We start from the raw sequence: 15,437 nt of genomic DNA, 5'->3' as shown, positions 1-15,437 counted from the left end.
CATCAAGCATGTTCAAGGCTGGCCTGCAGAACATGTGGAGAAGCAGGTGGGGGCTTGTTTCTGTCTCCATCTGTTGTCTCAATCTTTTATTAGACATTATTTCTCCAACTGTTGAAATCCTCTCTTTTTTTTTTCTCTCAACATCAGGTGTCTCGGTTGCGTGAGGATATCCACAACATGGGAACCCTGTATATGTCCGAGATCTGCACCGAGCTCAAGAATCTTCGCTCTTTAGTGCGAGTGTGTGAAATCCAAGCCACGCTGAGAGAGCAGAGGTTTGTTTCCCTGATTTACCTTTAAAGGACAGTTAAAATTAGGCGTGAAAATTAACATTTTCATTTATGCTTGCTTATTTTTGGATGATTTATGTGACTAAAAGGACTGATTTTGTGGTGGGTTTTCTCAAAATTGCAGCATTTACTTTGGATCTTTTATTGTGAAAATATTATTATTACTTTTTTGACCTCAAGAACTATGGATTTCTTAAATTTATAAAAAGGAAACACTGAGAGAAGTTTAGCTTTAGCTTATTGCACACAGAATCCAAAATCTTCATCTGAAATTTTTGCACGGTAAAAATAAATTCGTATTGACGAAACGTTTATCTGTCATAAAATTGAATCGGATTTGGTTTATTTGTTTATTTACATATATATGTGTTATTTTGTTTTTAATTTTTGTTGTTTATTTATTTTTCTTTTTTCACATTTCGAAAAAGCATTATGAGAGGTGTTTTGACAAATCAGGGTGTCGGAAAGAGAAAAACACTAGAATATAAATGTCCTGTGGTTTATTGTATGCTAGTTTTACTGCACAATTTGGTTTTTCTTTTGTTAAGCAGGGAGAAAACAACAAAATCATCTTCACTACTTAAAGACTTTATTTTGTATTGTTTTGTGAATTATTTCGCAACATAATTAATACGCGCAAGGTTTGTGTGCGTGACAAATATTTCCGATTTAAATACTACAAAAACTGCATATGAGATTTCGGACTTCAGTGTGCAAAGACCTTTAGACGTGGAGGCAAACAATTCAGTTTCTCTCATTGTTTCCTTTAGAAATTTGGTGCCCAAACTTTTTCGTATAAAGGGCCAAAAACCAAATATCATTGATGGCCATGTGCCGAAGATAAATATACCAAACTATTTTACGTTAAAGTTGCCATGAGTAATTTCCTAATTCATATTATTTTTTCCTAATATTAAGAATAAAAAGGAAACTTTACTTGTAATCGTATCAACTAATGCAGTATAACTTTTTAAATGATAACTTCTTCCAAAAAAACAAATAAACATATCTATAACACAGGGGAGTTCAATGCTGAATATACTAGTCAAGCAGAAACTGCCTTTGCCTTGATTCACACACCAAAGTCTCTGCATTATCTTCCATCCGTCGTATGTACATTTTAAACTAAAGCTGATTAATTTACACCATTTAAATTGAAACACTTAATTTCAGCTAGTTTTTTGTAGCTTAACAATAAAACAAATAAAAAGGTACATTAAATTTGAAATGACAATCTCTAAACCATTCTCAGATGGGATGGCGGGGCATATCAAAGGTTACCATGGACCAACTTTGGCCCACGGGCCTTAGTTTGGGCATCTTTAGTGTAAAGTAACGAGTTAAAGTTACCCAGATTACTAAGTAGTTTTATTAAGGACTTGTTCTTCACAGAGTAGTTTAAAAATTTGTACATTTCTAGTCTTTGCAGGCACTGTGTGTTTATTTTTTCTTCTTTGCGGTGATTGGTCAACTAGAATAATCAGTATTGTGATTCTCATCCAATCAAAATGCACATCGAGAAATTGCATTACATAGGCCATCCATCCTCAAGACACAGATGCTTTGTAAATGCAGCAAACATGTACACTACCTGACAAAAGTCTTGTCGTCGACCCCCCCCCCCCCCCCCCATTTATTAATTTTTTTATTTTTTTATTATTTCCCAAATGATGTTTAACAGAGCAAGGACATTTTCACAGTATGTCTGATAATATTTTTTCTTCTGGAGAAAGTCTAAATTGTTTTATTTCGGCTGGAATAAAAGCAATTTTTAATGTTTTATAAACCATTTTAAGGTCAAAATTATTAGCCCCTTTAAGCTTTATATTTTTGATAGTCTACAGAACAAACCATCGTTATACAATAACTTGCCTAATTACCCTAACCTGCCTAGTTAACCTAATTAACCTAGTTAAGCCTTGAAATGTCTCTAAGCTATATAGAAGTGTCTTGAAAAATGTCTAGTCAAATATTATTTACGGTCATCATGGCCAAGATGAAATAAATCAGTTATTAGAAATGAGTTATTAAAACTATTATGTTTAGAAATGTGTTGAATCTTCTCTCCCTTAAACTTAAATTGGGGGGGCTAATAATTGTGACTTCAACTGTATATGGGGAAAAAATGTAACCCTCTGAAGAGATTAAATACAGGAATGTAGAAAAGATTGCTCTTATCATCACCACTGTCTGTCAGCGCCTGCACTTTCTTTTCTTTTTCTTTTTTTTTCTTAAAATCGGACACAGTAACAAAATTTGAGAGTTGACCTTTAATATATGCCATGTAAATGCAGCCTAAATATAATTTAGTGATGCATTAAGTATTCTTTCTTTCTTTCCCCCATTGAACACAGGATCCTGTTTCTGAGACAGCAGATCAAAGAACTCGACAAGCTGAAGAATCAGAACTCGTTCATGGTTTGAGAGCCGGTCGTGGAGCTCACGGCAAGTCTCTCTCCGAACCAGCCGCGTTCGGACCCCGGCTCTCAGCCCCCCCGAGCTCTCAGATCCGCAGCCCCCAACGGCAGGCTGCAATTCCAGCAACGGGAACCGAGAGGAAAAGGAAGCTCACAAAAAAGGCCAATTAATTTCGCTCTCCTTCGATGTACATGGCTTCTCTATTCTTAAGATCCACAGGCAATTAAAGAGAGTTCTCGAACCCGTGATGGAAACATGCAGTGGATCTGCTGGTCCATATACTGCTTCTTTAAGGTTATGCCTGTGATTTTTCTGTCACACTGGAGACTTAATATTCCCCCTTAACTCCAGTGATTGACAGGAATATGAATGAAGGGCTATCTGTGCACAAGGGACGCTTCTGGATGCGCTGGTATTTAATAAAGTGACCAACTTAAAATAAACCCAATACACACCCATTCAATCGAGTTGGGCATTCCTTGGAAAACAGGAATGTAAAGGGGATCTTCCTTAATTGACGGTGGGTGCCGACGATTTCTCACATTACTGACGTGGCACTTAAAAGCTTTCGTCGAAGCGGTAGATGCACATTTTGAGTTTTGCGACGCCCCCGATTAAAAGGGTTTCGTCACTTTCTGCCTTCGATGTTTCTCGTTCTTCGCAGTGCTGTTACACATCTAACTGAGATTACTTTTCATGCTGCACTCTTTGACGCTCTTTGTTTTTGTACTAATGTCGTTTTTTGATTCGTTCGTAACCGTTCACTTCTTACTCATAGCATTGATTTCAGTCATTCCCGTCTTTGCGCAGCACAGGAGGATGAAAGAAGTGTTGAAATAAGTGCACTAAGCAGAGAAGACCTTGAGGACAGTCCATGCCAGGGTATGCATTTCTTTCTTTTTACATGAAAATACATCAACCAGTCTTTAAAACTGAACTGTAAGCATTTAGTCAACTTGTCAGTTTGTGTTTGGCGAGTATATGGAGGAAATATTAAAAAAAAAGGCAGATTTGGTGATTCCTCTTTGATGTTTGCAATGTCATTCATAGGTTTTTGCTCCATTCTTTCTGGCTTCACTGCCCTTTCACGCAGGGCTTTCGAACTTAGACCAATTTTAATGCTATAGACTGTAAATGGAGTTCACTTTCAGACTAGAGATGATGATGGGTATGATGCTTTGTATATGGTTTCTAAAGGCTACATGAAATAAACAATTACCACATTATGCTTTTTTTGTAGACGTTTGCTTGTTTATATATATGAAGATTACATGCAATCATGAATTAAAAATCTCAAAACATCCATAAGTGTCCAATGCTCGCCCTCCTGTGGAATAAAGCAGAACTTGCTATTGGTATCTGATTTTGGCTGTTTTGTCTAATTGACATTTGTTTAGAAAACTAACACCTTCGCAGCAAGTAATTTATTTATAAAATTATTTGAAGTAGAAGTAATTATATATTTGTAATAAATACACTGTTAAAAATTAGGTTAATTAACGGTTTCCACATTTTATTATGCACAAATGTTTTCTGTTTATTTACAGTTGTGAATAGCATTCTGGGACCTTTATCTCTGCTTTGTCGACTTTTTAATTCAACTCTGCAGTTTAACAAAGTGATTTTATTGACGGTCATTTGAAATAATTGGAAATATAAGAAATTCTATATATATATTATTATAATAATATTAATTACAAGGTTTTTGAACCGTAGTTTAGGCTACAACACCAACCACTGTAAACTATTAAAAATATTAATAAAAGTCACTTCTTTTTTTTACATTTGAAGGTTTTAAGATGTCAATAATTAGAAAATATTATATGTATATATATATATATATATATATATATATATATAATGTATGTATGTCAGCAGCCATTGACATCCATAGTAGGAACCAAAAATACCATGGAAGTCAATGTCTGTTGCTTTCTAAGGCTCTTTAAAATGTCTTTTGTGTTCAACAGAAGAAAGAAACTCAAATGGGCTTGGAACAAGTAAAGGAAGAGTAAATGATAGCATTTTGAATTTGTATCCCTTCTGTAGCTTTTATAAAAAGAATAATATCATTCTACCAGGCCAATAACGTGATGAATATGTCCCATAAAGTGTACCCGCATAGCAAAATTTTTCTGGCCCAGATCTGGCCCACACAATCAGCTTTTTCTTGGCCCACATGATGCAGTGAATTACGGTACATGATTGTACCAAGTCTGGCTTCCATGCAAGAGGCAAACATGGACCATATCTGGGCCAGGTCTCAGCCAAGTTGATAACCCATAACTGGGCCAGATATGTTGGTTAATGATGTTAGAATTTTCTATTTGTATCACTTATGTAGCTTTTAAAAAAAAGAATAATAGCGTTCTTCCAGCCTAATTATGTGCTGAATATGTCCCACAAAGCAAAATTTCTCTGGTCCACACAATCAGCTTTTGCTTGGCCCACATGCTGCAGTGAATTACGGTACATGATTGGACCAAGTCTGGCTTCCGTACAAGGGCCAAACATGGACCATATCTGGGGCAAGTCTCAGCCAAGTTATTTACTCATAACTGGGCCAGATATGTTGGTGTGTCACGACTAATAAATTCAATAAATCCATGAAGCATTTCGCTGTGCTTTTTCTCAAAGCGACCTGATTGGTAGAATTTTTTTCTTTACTCAACAATAATTTAAATGTATTTAATAAGTGGGTAAAGACAGGCCAAACTTACATGGCCCACATATAAATTTTTAACATCTGGGTCAAATACTACATCTGAGTCTTATGTGCCGCCTTAAAGACGGTGCCACGTTTGCCAAAACCGGGCCATGTTTGGCCCACATGCTGTATGTCAATGCTGGACGAATGCCTTCTGTGCCAGCTTCATGCTAAATCTGGACAAGAATTTTTTGCTATCTGTGAAACATTAATATGATCATATTTCCCCCTATTCATTTGTAACGCCTCTTTGACACTAGTGAGTTACTTGACATTTTGTTTTCTGGGAAACACACGTATAGGCTATCTATTACACGTTTATTGAAGTGTAAAATGTGTGACGCCTTTTATGAGCTAAGGAGAAGATGATGAATTATATGGCTATTGTTAATTTTACACACAAGGGTCACTGTCAGTTGCTTTTCGTGCTGTATTAGCGGCGCTCGGACACACGGGGAGGCAACAGACCCCAGATCAGACTCCAGTCAATGAAACTCTTAGAGGAGGAGCTGCTTCATTCTCAAGTCTTCAACATTTAAGAGCACTCAAGCGGACTGTATACTCGAGATTATCCGCATGACGAGCTGTGGAGTTTGACAATCTCGCACCCGAACTAAAACAAAAATGGATTATCGCTAAAATGGGGTTTTAACATTTATTCAAACGACTTCACGTTGGGGTTTATTACTTTGCGCGGAGATTATTTAACCGAGTGCAGCGATTACTGAACAACGATGTGAACGTTTCTGTCACGAAAATGTTACTAAATGTTTTAAACGAAACGTACTGGAACTCACTGTGGACAGTATTTTTGTCTTTAAAGTCCGTATAAATGCGAATCTGAGAGGAAAAGTGTGTGTTTTTGCCCAATGCAGCGGAACAGCAGTCTCGTTTCCATTTGGCTTCAGCTCGAGCTGTGCGCGATGGCTCTTCTCCTCACTAAAGGTGAGCTTTTTATCATAAAACGATAGTTATATAAGTTTCCAAATAGATTTATTGACAATTAAATTGACATATGACTAATTACATAAACGATAAATCTACACTAATAACACTAAAATTGCGTATTAATACTCATAATGCTATGAGTAGCCTATACTCACATGAAACAATAATATTCTAGTAACGTTAGCCTCATTTATAGTAAATACCACAGTGTTTTTGACCCATACTATAGTAAAGTACTTGAATTATATAGTTACTGTGGAAAAACAACTATTGTTATAGCTTTTAGAACTGCAGGATATATTCTGTAAAACACCACAGTAGTAAACTGAAAGTTAAGTATTCTATATTAAATATTAGTTTATCAGTTCACAATAGTTGGATAAGTTATTAAATGGAAACATTCACAATTAAATGTATGTATTTATCACTTAAGTGATAAATGTAATAGGATGTAATAATGAATAAAAAGCAACACTAATATTATGTATTAATATTTATAGTTCTATTACTGATTAGCCCACATGAAACAATACTAGTAGCCTAATTTATAGTAAATACTAGTGTTTTTAAACTTTACTACTTGAATTTTACAGTTTCTGTGGAAATACAACAACTATAGTTTTCTAGAGTATATTATATTGTAATACATCACAGTTTACTGCAGTAAAACAAGCAGTAAATATTACAGTTTATCAGTTCACTATAGTTAAATAGTTGAATTGTTTTCATAAAACTATAGTTAGACAAGTTACCAAATTGATATATTCAAAATTAAATGTATATATTTATTACTTGGGTGATAAATCTAAGATGTAATGAATAAAAAGCACTATAATTGTGTATTGATATTCATGATATTACTGAGTAGCCCACACGAAACAATACTATTTTAACCTAATTTATAGTAAACAAGTAAACACTGCAGTGTTTTTGAACCATACTATATTAAAATTTCTACTTGGATTACTTGGAGTTTGTGGCAATTCTAAAGTTTCTGTGGAAATACAACAACTGTAGTAATAGCTTTCTAGAACAATAGAGTATATTATACTGTAATACACCACAGTTTACTGTAGTAAAACACTAAAGTAAGTATTCTACAGTATATATTGCAGTTTATCAGTTCACTATAGTTAAATAGTTGAAATGTTATCATAAAAGTTAGACCAATTTCCAAATCGATATATTTGGACAACAATTAAATGTACATTTGACTAATTATTTAAGGCATAATCTAAGATGTAATGAATAAAAAGCTACACTAATATTGTGTATTAATATTCATAATGCTATTACTGAGTAGCCCACATGAAACAATACTATAGTAGCCTCATTTTTAGTAAATAATACAGTGTTTTTGAACCATACTAATGTAAAGTACTTGAAGTAATCTGTTGGGGTACCTATATTTGCTGTGGAAATACAACAACTAGCCTAGTAATAAAAACAAATGACCCAATATTGTAGTGTTTTTTTATAACTGCATGGTATGTCATACTACAGTACACCACAGTTTACTCTATTAAAAATAAGTTTGATATTGTTTATTACATTGTTAATACATACTACAATATGCAAGTAAAACATGTTGTAAATATATACACTATAATACACTTTTAGTATGGTTAAAAACAACTAGTATTATTTATAATAAACAACACTTTAGGTCACAATTCACTGTATTAACACACCACTAACTAACACGACTAGCTTAATACACTAATAATTGGCTGTTTATTAATAGTTAGTTAGGTAGAAGTTGGGTTCAGGGATGCAGAGTAAGATCATACCTAATAACTACTAATGAACAGTTCATATCTTAATAATAAGCAGGTAATAAGTAGTTAATAGCATGAATTGTGACCTAAACTAAAGTGTTACCAATTACAAGCACAAATTTTAAGTGAGATCTAAAGCTTAAATAGCTAATTATTCTCATTATCCTGCATTCAGTTGTACTTTTTGTCTATATCATAATAAAAAAATCAACATTTCAAGCTCTTTTCTGCTTTCTTTACAAAAACATGGTATCATGTGAATGAAAACTTAATATAAACCTTTACTTTTTCATGCCTCGGGTTCATTTGGTTAATGCTTTGATTAATTTCTCATTGGTTGTAACAGGAGAAATACGGTGTTACTGTGACGCTCCCCACTGCGTGGCCACTGGTTACATGTGCAAGTCGGAGCTGAACGCCTGCTTCACCCGCACCTTAGACCCCCAAAGCACGAACTCTCCTTTATCTCACGGGTGTTACGACCCTATGCTGAACTCTGGGAAAACTTGCCACTCGGAGTCAACCTTTGACCGCATTCATGGCTCTGCCACGCTTCAGTGTTGCCATGAGGATATGTGCAACTACAGAGGCCTGCAGGATCTCACATACAGAGGAAGTGAAATTCATGGTAGGTCTTTTGTTATTACTAGTAAAAGAAGACAATATTTGATTACTGCATTAAAGGGGTAGTTCATGCAAGAATGTAAATTTCCTGATCATTTACTCAGCCGCAGGTCTCCTAAGATCCCTTTTTTTTTTCAGTAGAACATTAACGAAGGTTTTTAGCTGAATCTGTGGTCCTTGGTGATTCATATAATGGCAGTTAATGGAGTTTTAGTTACAAAAAATGCATACAATTTCTTGGCACTTTAGACTAGGCCTGCACAAAATCTGAGTTTTGTTTTTCAGCGATATGAATATAATTTAAATATATCCATACTATACCATACTTTAGATTGATTGGGGTAAATTTGTAAGGGTGTGAATCGTCTACACAAAAAAAGAAGAAAATTGCAAGCAAAAAATATAAAAGTATGACCCAAAGTAAAAAGTAAAATAACACTGTGCACTCACCGGCCACTTTATTAGGTACTAGTTACCTACTGGTACCAGGTTGGACCCCCTTTTTGCTTTCAGAGCTGCCTTAATCCTTTGTGGCATAGATTCAACAAGATACTGGAAATACTCCTCAGAGATTTTGCTCCATATTGAGATGATAGCGTCATGCAGTTGCTGCAGATTTGTCGGCTGCACATCCGTGATGTGAATCTCCCATTCCACCACATCCCAAAGGTTCTCTATTGGATTGAGATCTGGTGACTGTGGAGGCCATTTGAGTACAGTGAACTCATTGCCATGTTCAATAAACCAATCTGAGATGATTTGCGCTTTATGACATGGTGCGTTATCCTGCTGGAAGTAGCCACCAGCCTGAACCGTTGATACAAGGCAGGATGGATCCATGCTTTCATGTTGTTAAGGCCAAATTCTGACCCGACCATCTGAATGTTGAAGCAGAAATCAAGACTCATCAGACCAGGCAACGTTTCTCCATTCTTCTATTGTCCAGTTTTGGTGAGCCTGTGTGAATTGTAGCCTCAGTTTCCTGTTCTTAGCTGACATGAGTGGCACCCGGTGTGGTCTTCTGTTGCTGTAGCCCATCTGCCTCAAAGTTGGACGTATTGTGCATTCAGAGATGCTGTTCTGCAGACCTCGGTTGTAACGAGTGCTTATTTGAGTTACTGTTGCCTTTCTATCAGCTCGAACCAGTCTGGCTATTCAATTCTTGTTGTTTCTTCTGGTTGTGTGTGAAAATCCCAGTAGATCTGGCACCAACAACCATGCCACGTTCAAAGTCACTTAAATCACTTTTCTTCCCCATTTTGATGCTCGGTTTGAACTGCAGCAGATCGTCTTGACCATGTCTACATGCCTAAATGCATTGAGTTGCTGCCGTGTGATTGGCTGATTAGAAATTTTGCGTTAACGAGCAGTTGGACAGTTGTACCTAAAAAAGTTTCCGGTGAGTGTATAGTCTTCAGTGTATTCATTCAGTAAAATCACTGTACAAAATTAATGTACAAATGCTTTAAACTCTCCAAATGCCTTTAAAACAAATGCAAATGACAAAGGTTCAGTCAGTTATAGTTATACTAACACAAATCTCATATTCTGAACTGTTGTGCTGATCGGCTATAATCCCAACATTTCATATCTTGCGATTCTATATACATATACAGTTGAAGTCAAAATTATTAGCTCCCTCTTTTTTAAATATTTCCCAAATGATGTTTAACAGAGCAAGGAAATTTTCACAGTATGTCTGATAATATTTTCTCTTCTGGAGAAACTCTCATTTTTTTTTATTTCGGCTGGAATAAATGCAGTTTTTAATTTTTTTAAAAACCATTTTGAGGTCAAAATTATTAGCCCCTTTAAGCTATATTTTTAATAGCCTACAGAACAAACCGAACATAGAACATATTGTTATACAATAACTTGCCTAATTACCCTAACTTGCCTAGTTAACCTAATTAACCCAGTTAAGCCTTTAAGTGCTGTATAGAAGTGTCTTGAAAAATATCTAGTCAAATATTATTTACTGTCATCATGGCAAAGATAAATGAAATCAGTTATTAGAAATGAGTTATTAAAACTATTATGTTAAGAAATGTGTTGAAAAAAATGTGCTCTCCGTCAAACAGAAATCGGGGGAAAAAATCATCAGGGGTCTAATAATTCTGACTTCAACTGTATATAAATATGTTGTGCAAATATGTCCTGTCGCTTTTCATTACAAATGCAAAAACGGATCATCAGGTGACTCAGTTTGTTGCCACTTTTGTCATCAAAAGACTACAATCGGACTGCATTCGCACATGCACAGAACTGTTTGTCTAGATTGTGGATTAAAGCTAATAATATTGTAAATAATGTTTAATTTCTTATACGGATAAATGCATCATCCAGGTATTTAAAGTGCACTTAATCTTTTCTAGAGTTTTCAGTGTGAACGCTCTACTTACACTATTAATACTACAAAATGGCGTAGAATAGTGCATAAGTATGCGATTTGGGATGTACCTATTGTCTATTTTTTCATACTATCAGACTATCAACTAAAAGGTGTTTTTTTTTGACAGAAATCAGTCAATTTATTCTTCAATGGCTTCGTAAAGTCTTAGTCTTAAACCCTAAAATAATAATAAGTAGAATAATGTTCATTCTTAAAATACCAAAGTTTAGTTGAATCAACTAATAAGTGTTTTTATGACTGCAACCAGTCAGTCTACTCTTCAGTTGCTTCATACAGTCATAGCCTTGAACCTTAAATATACATAAACACTGCAAAGTTTCTTATAGTTGATTAAAAAAAAGAAAAAAAAAATCTTAAATCAAGAAGCATTTTCTAGAAAAGCAAAACATATTGCCTTGTTTTCAGAAACAATGTCAAATATAAGTCTGCAATAGGGTAAGTAAAATAATATTTATTCAAAACAAAAACATGCTTATGTTGCTCACCCCATTTGGAGATTATTTGGCTTGTTTTAAGGAAAAACTCACTTTATTCTGAATTATTATTTTTGAAAACAAGACGATATTTACAATATTTAAATGCTTTTTAATGAATTTTTTTTTTAAATTTGGACTGTTTATTGATAGTAAGGTAGAAGTTGGGTTTAGGGATGCAGAATTATATATATATATATATATATATATATATATATATATATATATATATATATATATATATATATATATATCATTATTATATATATATATCATTATTAAATAATATATATTATATATAATAACTACTGATGAACAGTAACTTAATAATAAGCAGGTAATAAGTAGTTAATAGCATGAATTGTGACCTAAATTAAAGTGTTACCAATTACAAGCACTAATTTTAAGTGGGATCTAAAGCTTAAATAGCTAATTATTTTTATTATCCTGCTTTCAGTTGTACTTTTTGTCTACATCATAATAAAAAAATCAACACTTCAAGCTCTTTTCTGCTTTCTTTACAAAAACATGGTATCATGTGAATGGAAACTTAATATTAACGTTTAGAAACAATTAGGCATATAATAATTCTAGATTTTGGTTGTATGATTATATTCTGAGAAATAATTCATTAATTTCATTAATTAATTCCAAACACTACTTGTGTCATTAATTTCAAAACACTACTAGTTTAGAAAGTCACATGAGAACTCCTTATATTTGAAAGTGTTATTTATTGCTGGTCTGTAACCAAATAATACAGCACAAAATAATAATAAAAACAAACAATAGTCCATTTTTCTTTGGACTTAAAAATAAGTGAAGAGGCTCCTCCATTGGAAATAACAAGCTTGAAATAACCTTGAATCCAGTGTGTGTGCGTATTGTGTACAAGCTCGGAACTTTAAACTAGCTCACAGTTGGCATAACTTTTAGTTGCAGCAGTTTTGTTCCGCGCAGAAACGATGCGATTAATTAACCGTGACGAATTAAAGCACGGTTGATAGTGAAATCGGTTAATCGTTGTACCCCTAGAGACAAGACAAAAACTCTAGGTAGGAAAAGCTTTTTTTTTGTAGTGTAGATATTTCTTTTCCACACTCCATACCAGTAGGTGGCAGTACTGCACAGAAATGCTAAAAGGAGCAGAAAAAATGATTGTCCATTTTTTAAAATCCAAAAAAAATCCAAAACGGTTTTTATGACTGCAGTCACCCAATCTATTCTTCAATTGCTTCATAATCTCTAACCCTAGCCTCAACCCTTCTCTATTGTCATTCAGAAAAACGGCGACACCCTCCTGATGGCAGCCGTCATGTGATTGCACGCTTGCAGGAAATCCCTTCATCGAAGGAGGTTTGGTTTCGTGCTGCGGTCATCACCGTCCCCATCGCCGGCGGCCTCATCCTGATCCTCCTAATAATGTTGGCTCTGCGAATGCTCCGCAGCGAAAACCGTAGACTGCGTCAACAGCGGCGGGAAATGTTATCTCGCCTGCATTACAGCTTTCACGGCCAACACCTCACCAAAAGCCACGTGGCCAAGCTGGACTTGGAGTGTATAGTTCCTGTTGGAGGCCACGAGAACTGCTGTCTGACCTGTGACAAGATTCGACAGTCTGACCTCGGCAGCCAAAGACTTCTATCATTGGTCAACTGGGGAAAGTACAGCAACCGAGGAAAGCTGGAGTTCGTGTGATGGCTTTGGTTTCCTTCAAACTCGTCTGATGTTATTTTGAACCCTTCTTAAGGAAGTACGATTCAGAAGAGAACACTTGAAAGCGCTAATCATACGGTTTGCTGCTGGAGAAGCACTTTACTTGAATTAGAGACTTGGGGACTGCTTGTATTATAGGCTGTGATGAGGAGCGGCTTCATGCTGGTGTTTTGTTTTATCACCCGAAGGATTCCAAAAATACATTTTGCACTTTTGTTGTATAAAGAATGTTTGGTTGATTGCTTTAATAGTGGTATGAGAACACTCTCAGTGAAAATGTGTAAAAAAAAAAATGGTTGGACTGTAAACTTAAATGCACAACTTTGTACCGTATTTACTTCTAAAAACAACATCGAAGTATTCAAAAATGGAAATTACCTCATCATTTACTCTCAATCATATGGAGCCAGATCAATCTCAAAAATAATACATTTAAAAAAATATAATTCATACATCCACAACGCAATTTACATTTTACAAATCCAGTTCGTGAGTTGAAAACACAATTCGTAAATGCACAAATCCAATTTGTCAATTCAAAACATGATTCAAAAATTACACAAATCCGATTCATAAATTTTAAACACAATTCAAAACTGCACAAATCCAATTCGGAAATTCAAAACACGATTCAAAAATACATAAATCCAATTAGTAAATTCAAAACACGATTCAAAAATACACGAATCCAATTCGGAAATTCAAAACACGATTCAAAAATACATAAATCCAATTAGTAAATTCAAAACACGATTCAAAAATACACAAATCCAATTCGGAAATTCAAAACATGATTCAAAAATGCACAAATCCAATTCGTAAATTCAAAACACGATTAAAAAATACATAAATCCAATTCGTAAATTCAAAACACGATCCAATTCGGAAATTCAAAACATGATTCAAAAAGACACAATTCCAATTCGTAAATTCAAAACACGATTCAAAAATAAATAAATCCAATTCGGAAATTTAAAACATGATTCAAAAATACACAAATCCACTTCATAAATTCAAAACACGATTCAAAATTGCACAAATCCATTTCGTAAATTTAAAACACGATTCAAAAATACACAAATCCAATTCGTAATTTCAAAAAACGTTTAAAAATACACAAATCCAATTCGTAAATTCAAAACATGATTCAAAAATATACAAATCCAATTTGTAAATTTAAAACATGATTAAAAAATACACATCCAATTCGTAAATTGAAAACATGATTAAAAAAATTACACAAATCCAATTTGTGAGTTCAAAATACAATTCAAAAATACACAAATCCAATTCGTAAATTTAAAACATGATTTAAAGTTACACAAATTTTATTTGTAAATTACAAAGACCAATTAAAAATACACAAATCCAATTCATAATTCAAAAAACGATTAAAAAATACAAAAATCCAATTCGTAAATTCAAAACATGATTCAAAAATTACACAAATCCAATTTGTGAGTTCAAAATACAATTCAAAAATACACAAATCCAATTAGTAAGTTTAAAACATGATTCAAAAACTGTAATCCCTGCGTTGTGACTATTGCGGACTTGCACATTGCTATATCGATGCTGAAACGATATGTTGTGCAGCCCTAGTAAGTAACTTATTAAAGATTCGCAAAAATGTGGACAGCGCCCTCTAGTGGATTTGTCATCTAAAACATGCAATTAAATGTTCCTGGAGAAAGGCATTCTGTGTTTTGCAAAAATGCTGAGGTATGTGTTTAAAAAAAGTCCTGGTTGTAAAAAAATTGGATTTTTGTTGAGACAACTTGAAGGATTTAAGTTTATCAAGGAATTAAGGTATTAGTGCTTACAAATTTAAGTGGATTGAACATAAAACTATTTAGTTGTCGCAAAAAAACCCTACGGAATTGTGTTGTATCAGCTTATTTTAAACAAGGAGTTTGAACCAACAGCGAACGTCATTTTTTTAGTGTTCCCTGTAAAAATGTTCTACTCAAGTCATTCATGTCTTCCTAACACAAATCGATTAAGTTAACGTAACAAATTGAACATAAAACATTTAAGTTGTCCTGAAAAACCTGAAGAATTGTATTGTTT

The 15,437-nt window shown here is 34.1% G+C and overlaps 1 protein-coding gene and 1 long non-coding RNA gene across 2 annotated transcripts; both read left to right on the top strand.

The window, feature by feature from the left end:
• LOC130220484 (uncharacterized) lies at positions 1–3,934 on the top strand. Its single transcript, XR_008836204.1, has 3 exons — positions 1–46; positions 148–275; positions 2,645–3,934. It is a non-coding gene; the product is annotated as an uncharacterized LOC130220484 (long non-coding RNA).
• Positions 3,935–5,965: 2,031 nt separating this feature from the next.
• On the top strand, positions 5,966–14,706 carry bambib (BMP and activin membrane-bound inhibitor homolog (Xenopus laevis) b). Its single transcript, XM_056452760.1, has 3 exons — positions 5,966–6,360; positions 8,488–8,769; positions 12,934–14,706. Exons 1-3 carry the CDS (start codon positions 6,285–6,287, stop codon positions 13,347–13,349), a joined length of 774 nt encoding a protein of 257 aa, XP_056308735.1. The 5' UTR covers positions 5,966–6,284; the 3' UTR covers positions 13,350–14,706.
• Positions 14,707–15,437: the final 731 nt, after the last annotated feature.

This window comes from Danio aesculapii, unplaced genomic scaffold, assembly GCF_903798145.1.
Source record: "Danio aesculapii unplaced genomic scaffold, fDanAes4.1, whole genome shotgun sequence".
NCBI classification, from domain to species: Eukaryota; Metazoa; Chordata; class Actinopteri; order Cypriniformes; family Danionidae; genus Danio; species Danio aesculapii.
The sequence above is the reverse complement of the archived record's forward strand: the minus strand, read 5'-3'. Positions and strand labels throughout refer to the sequence as shown.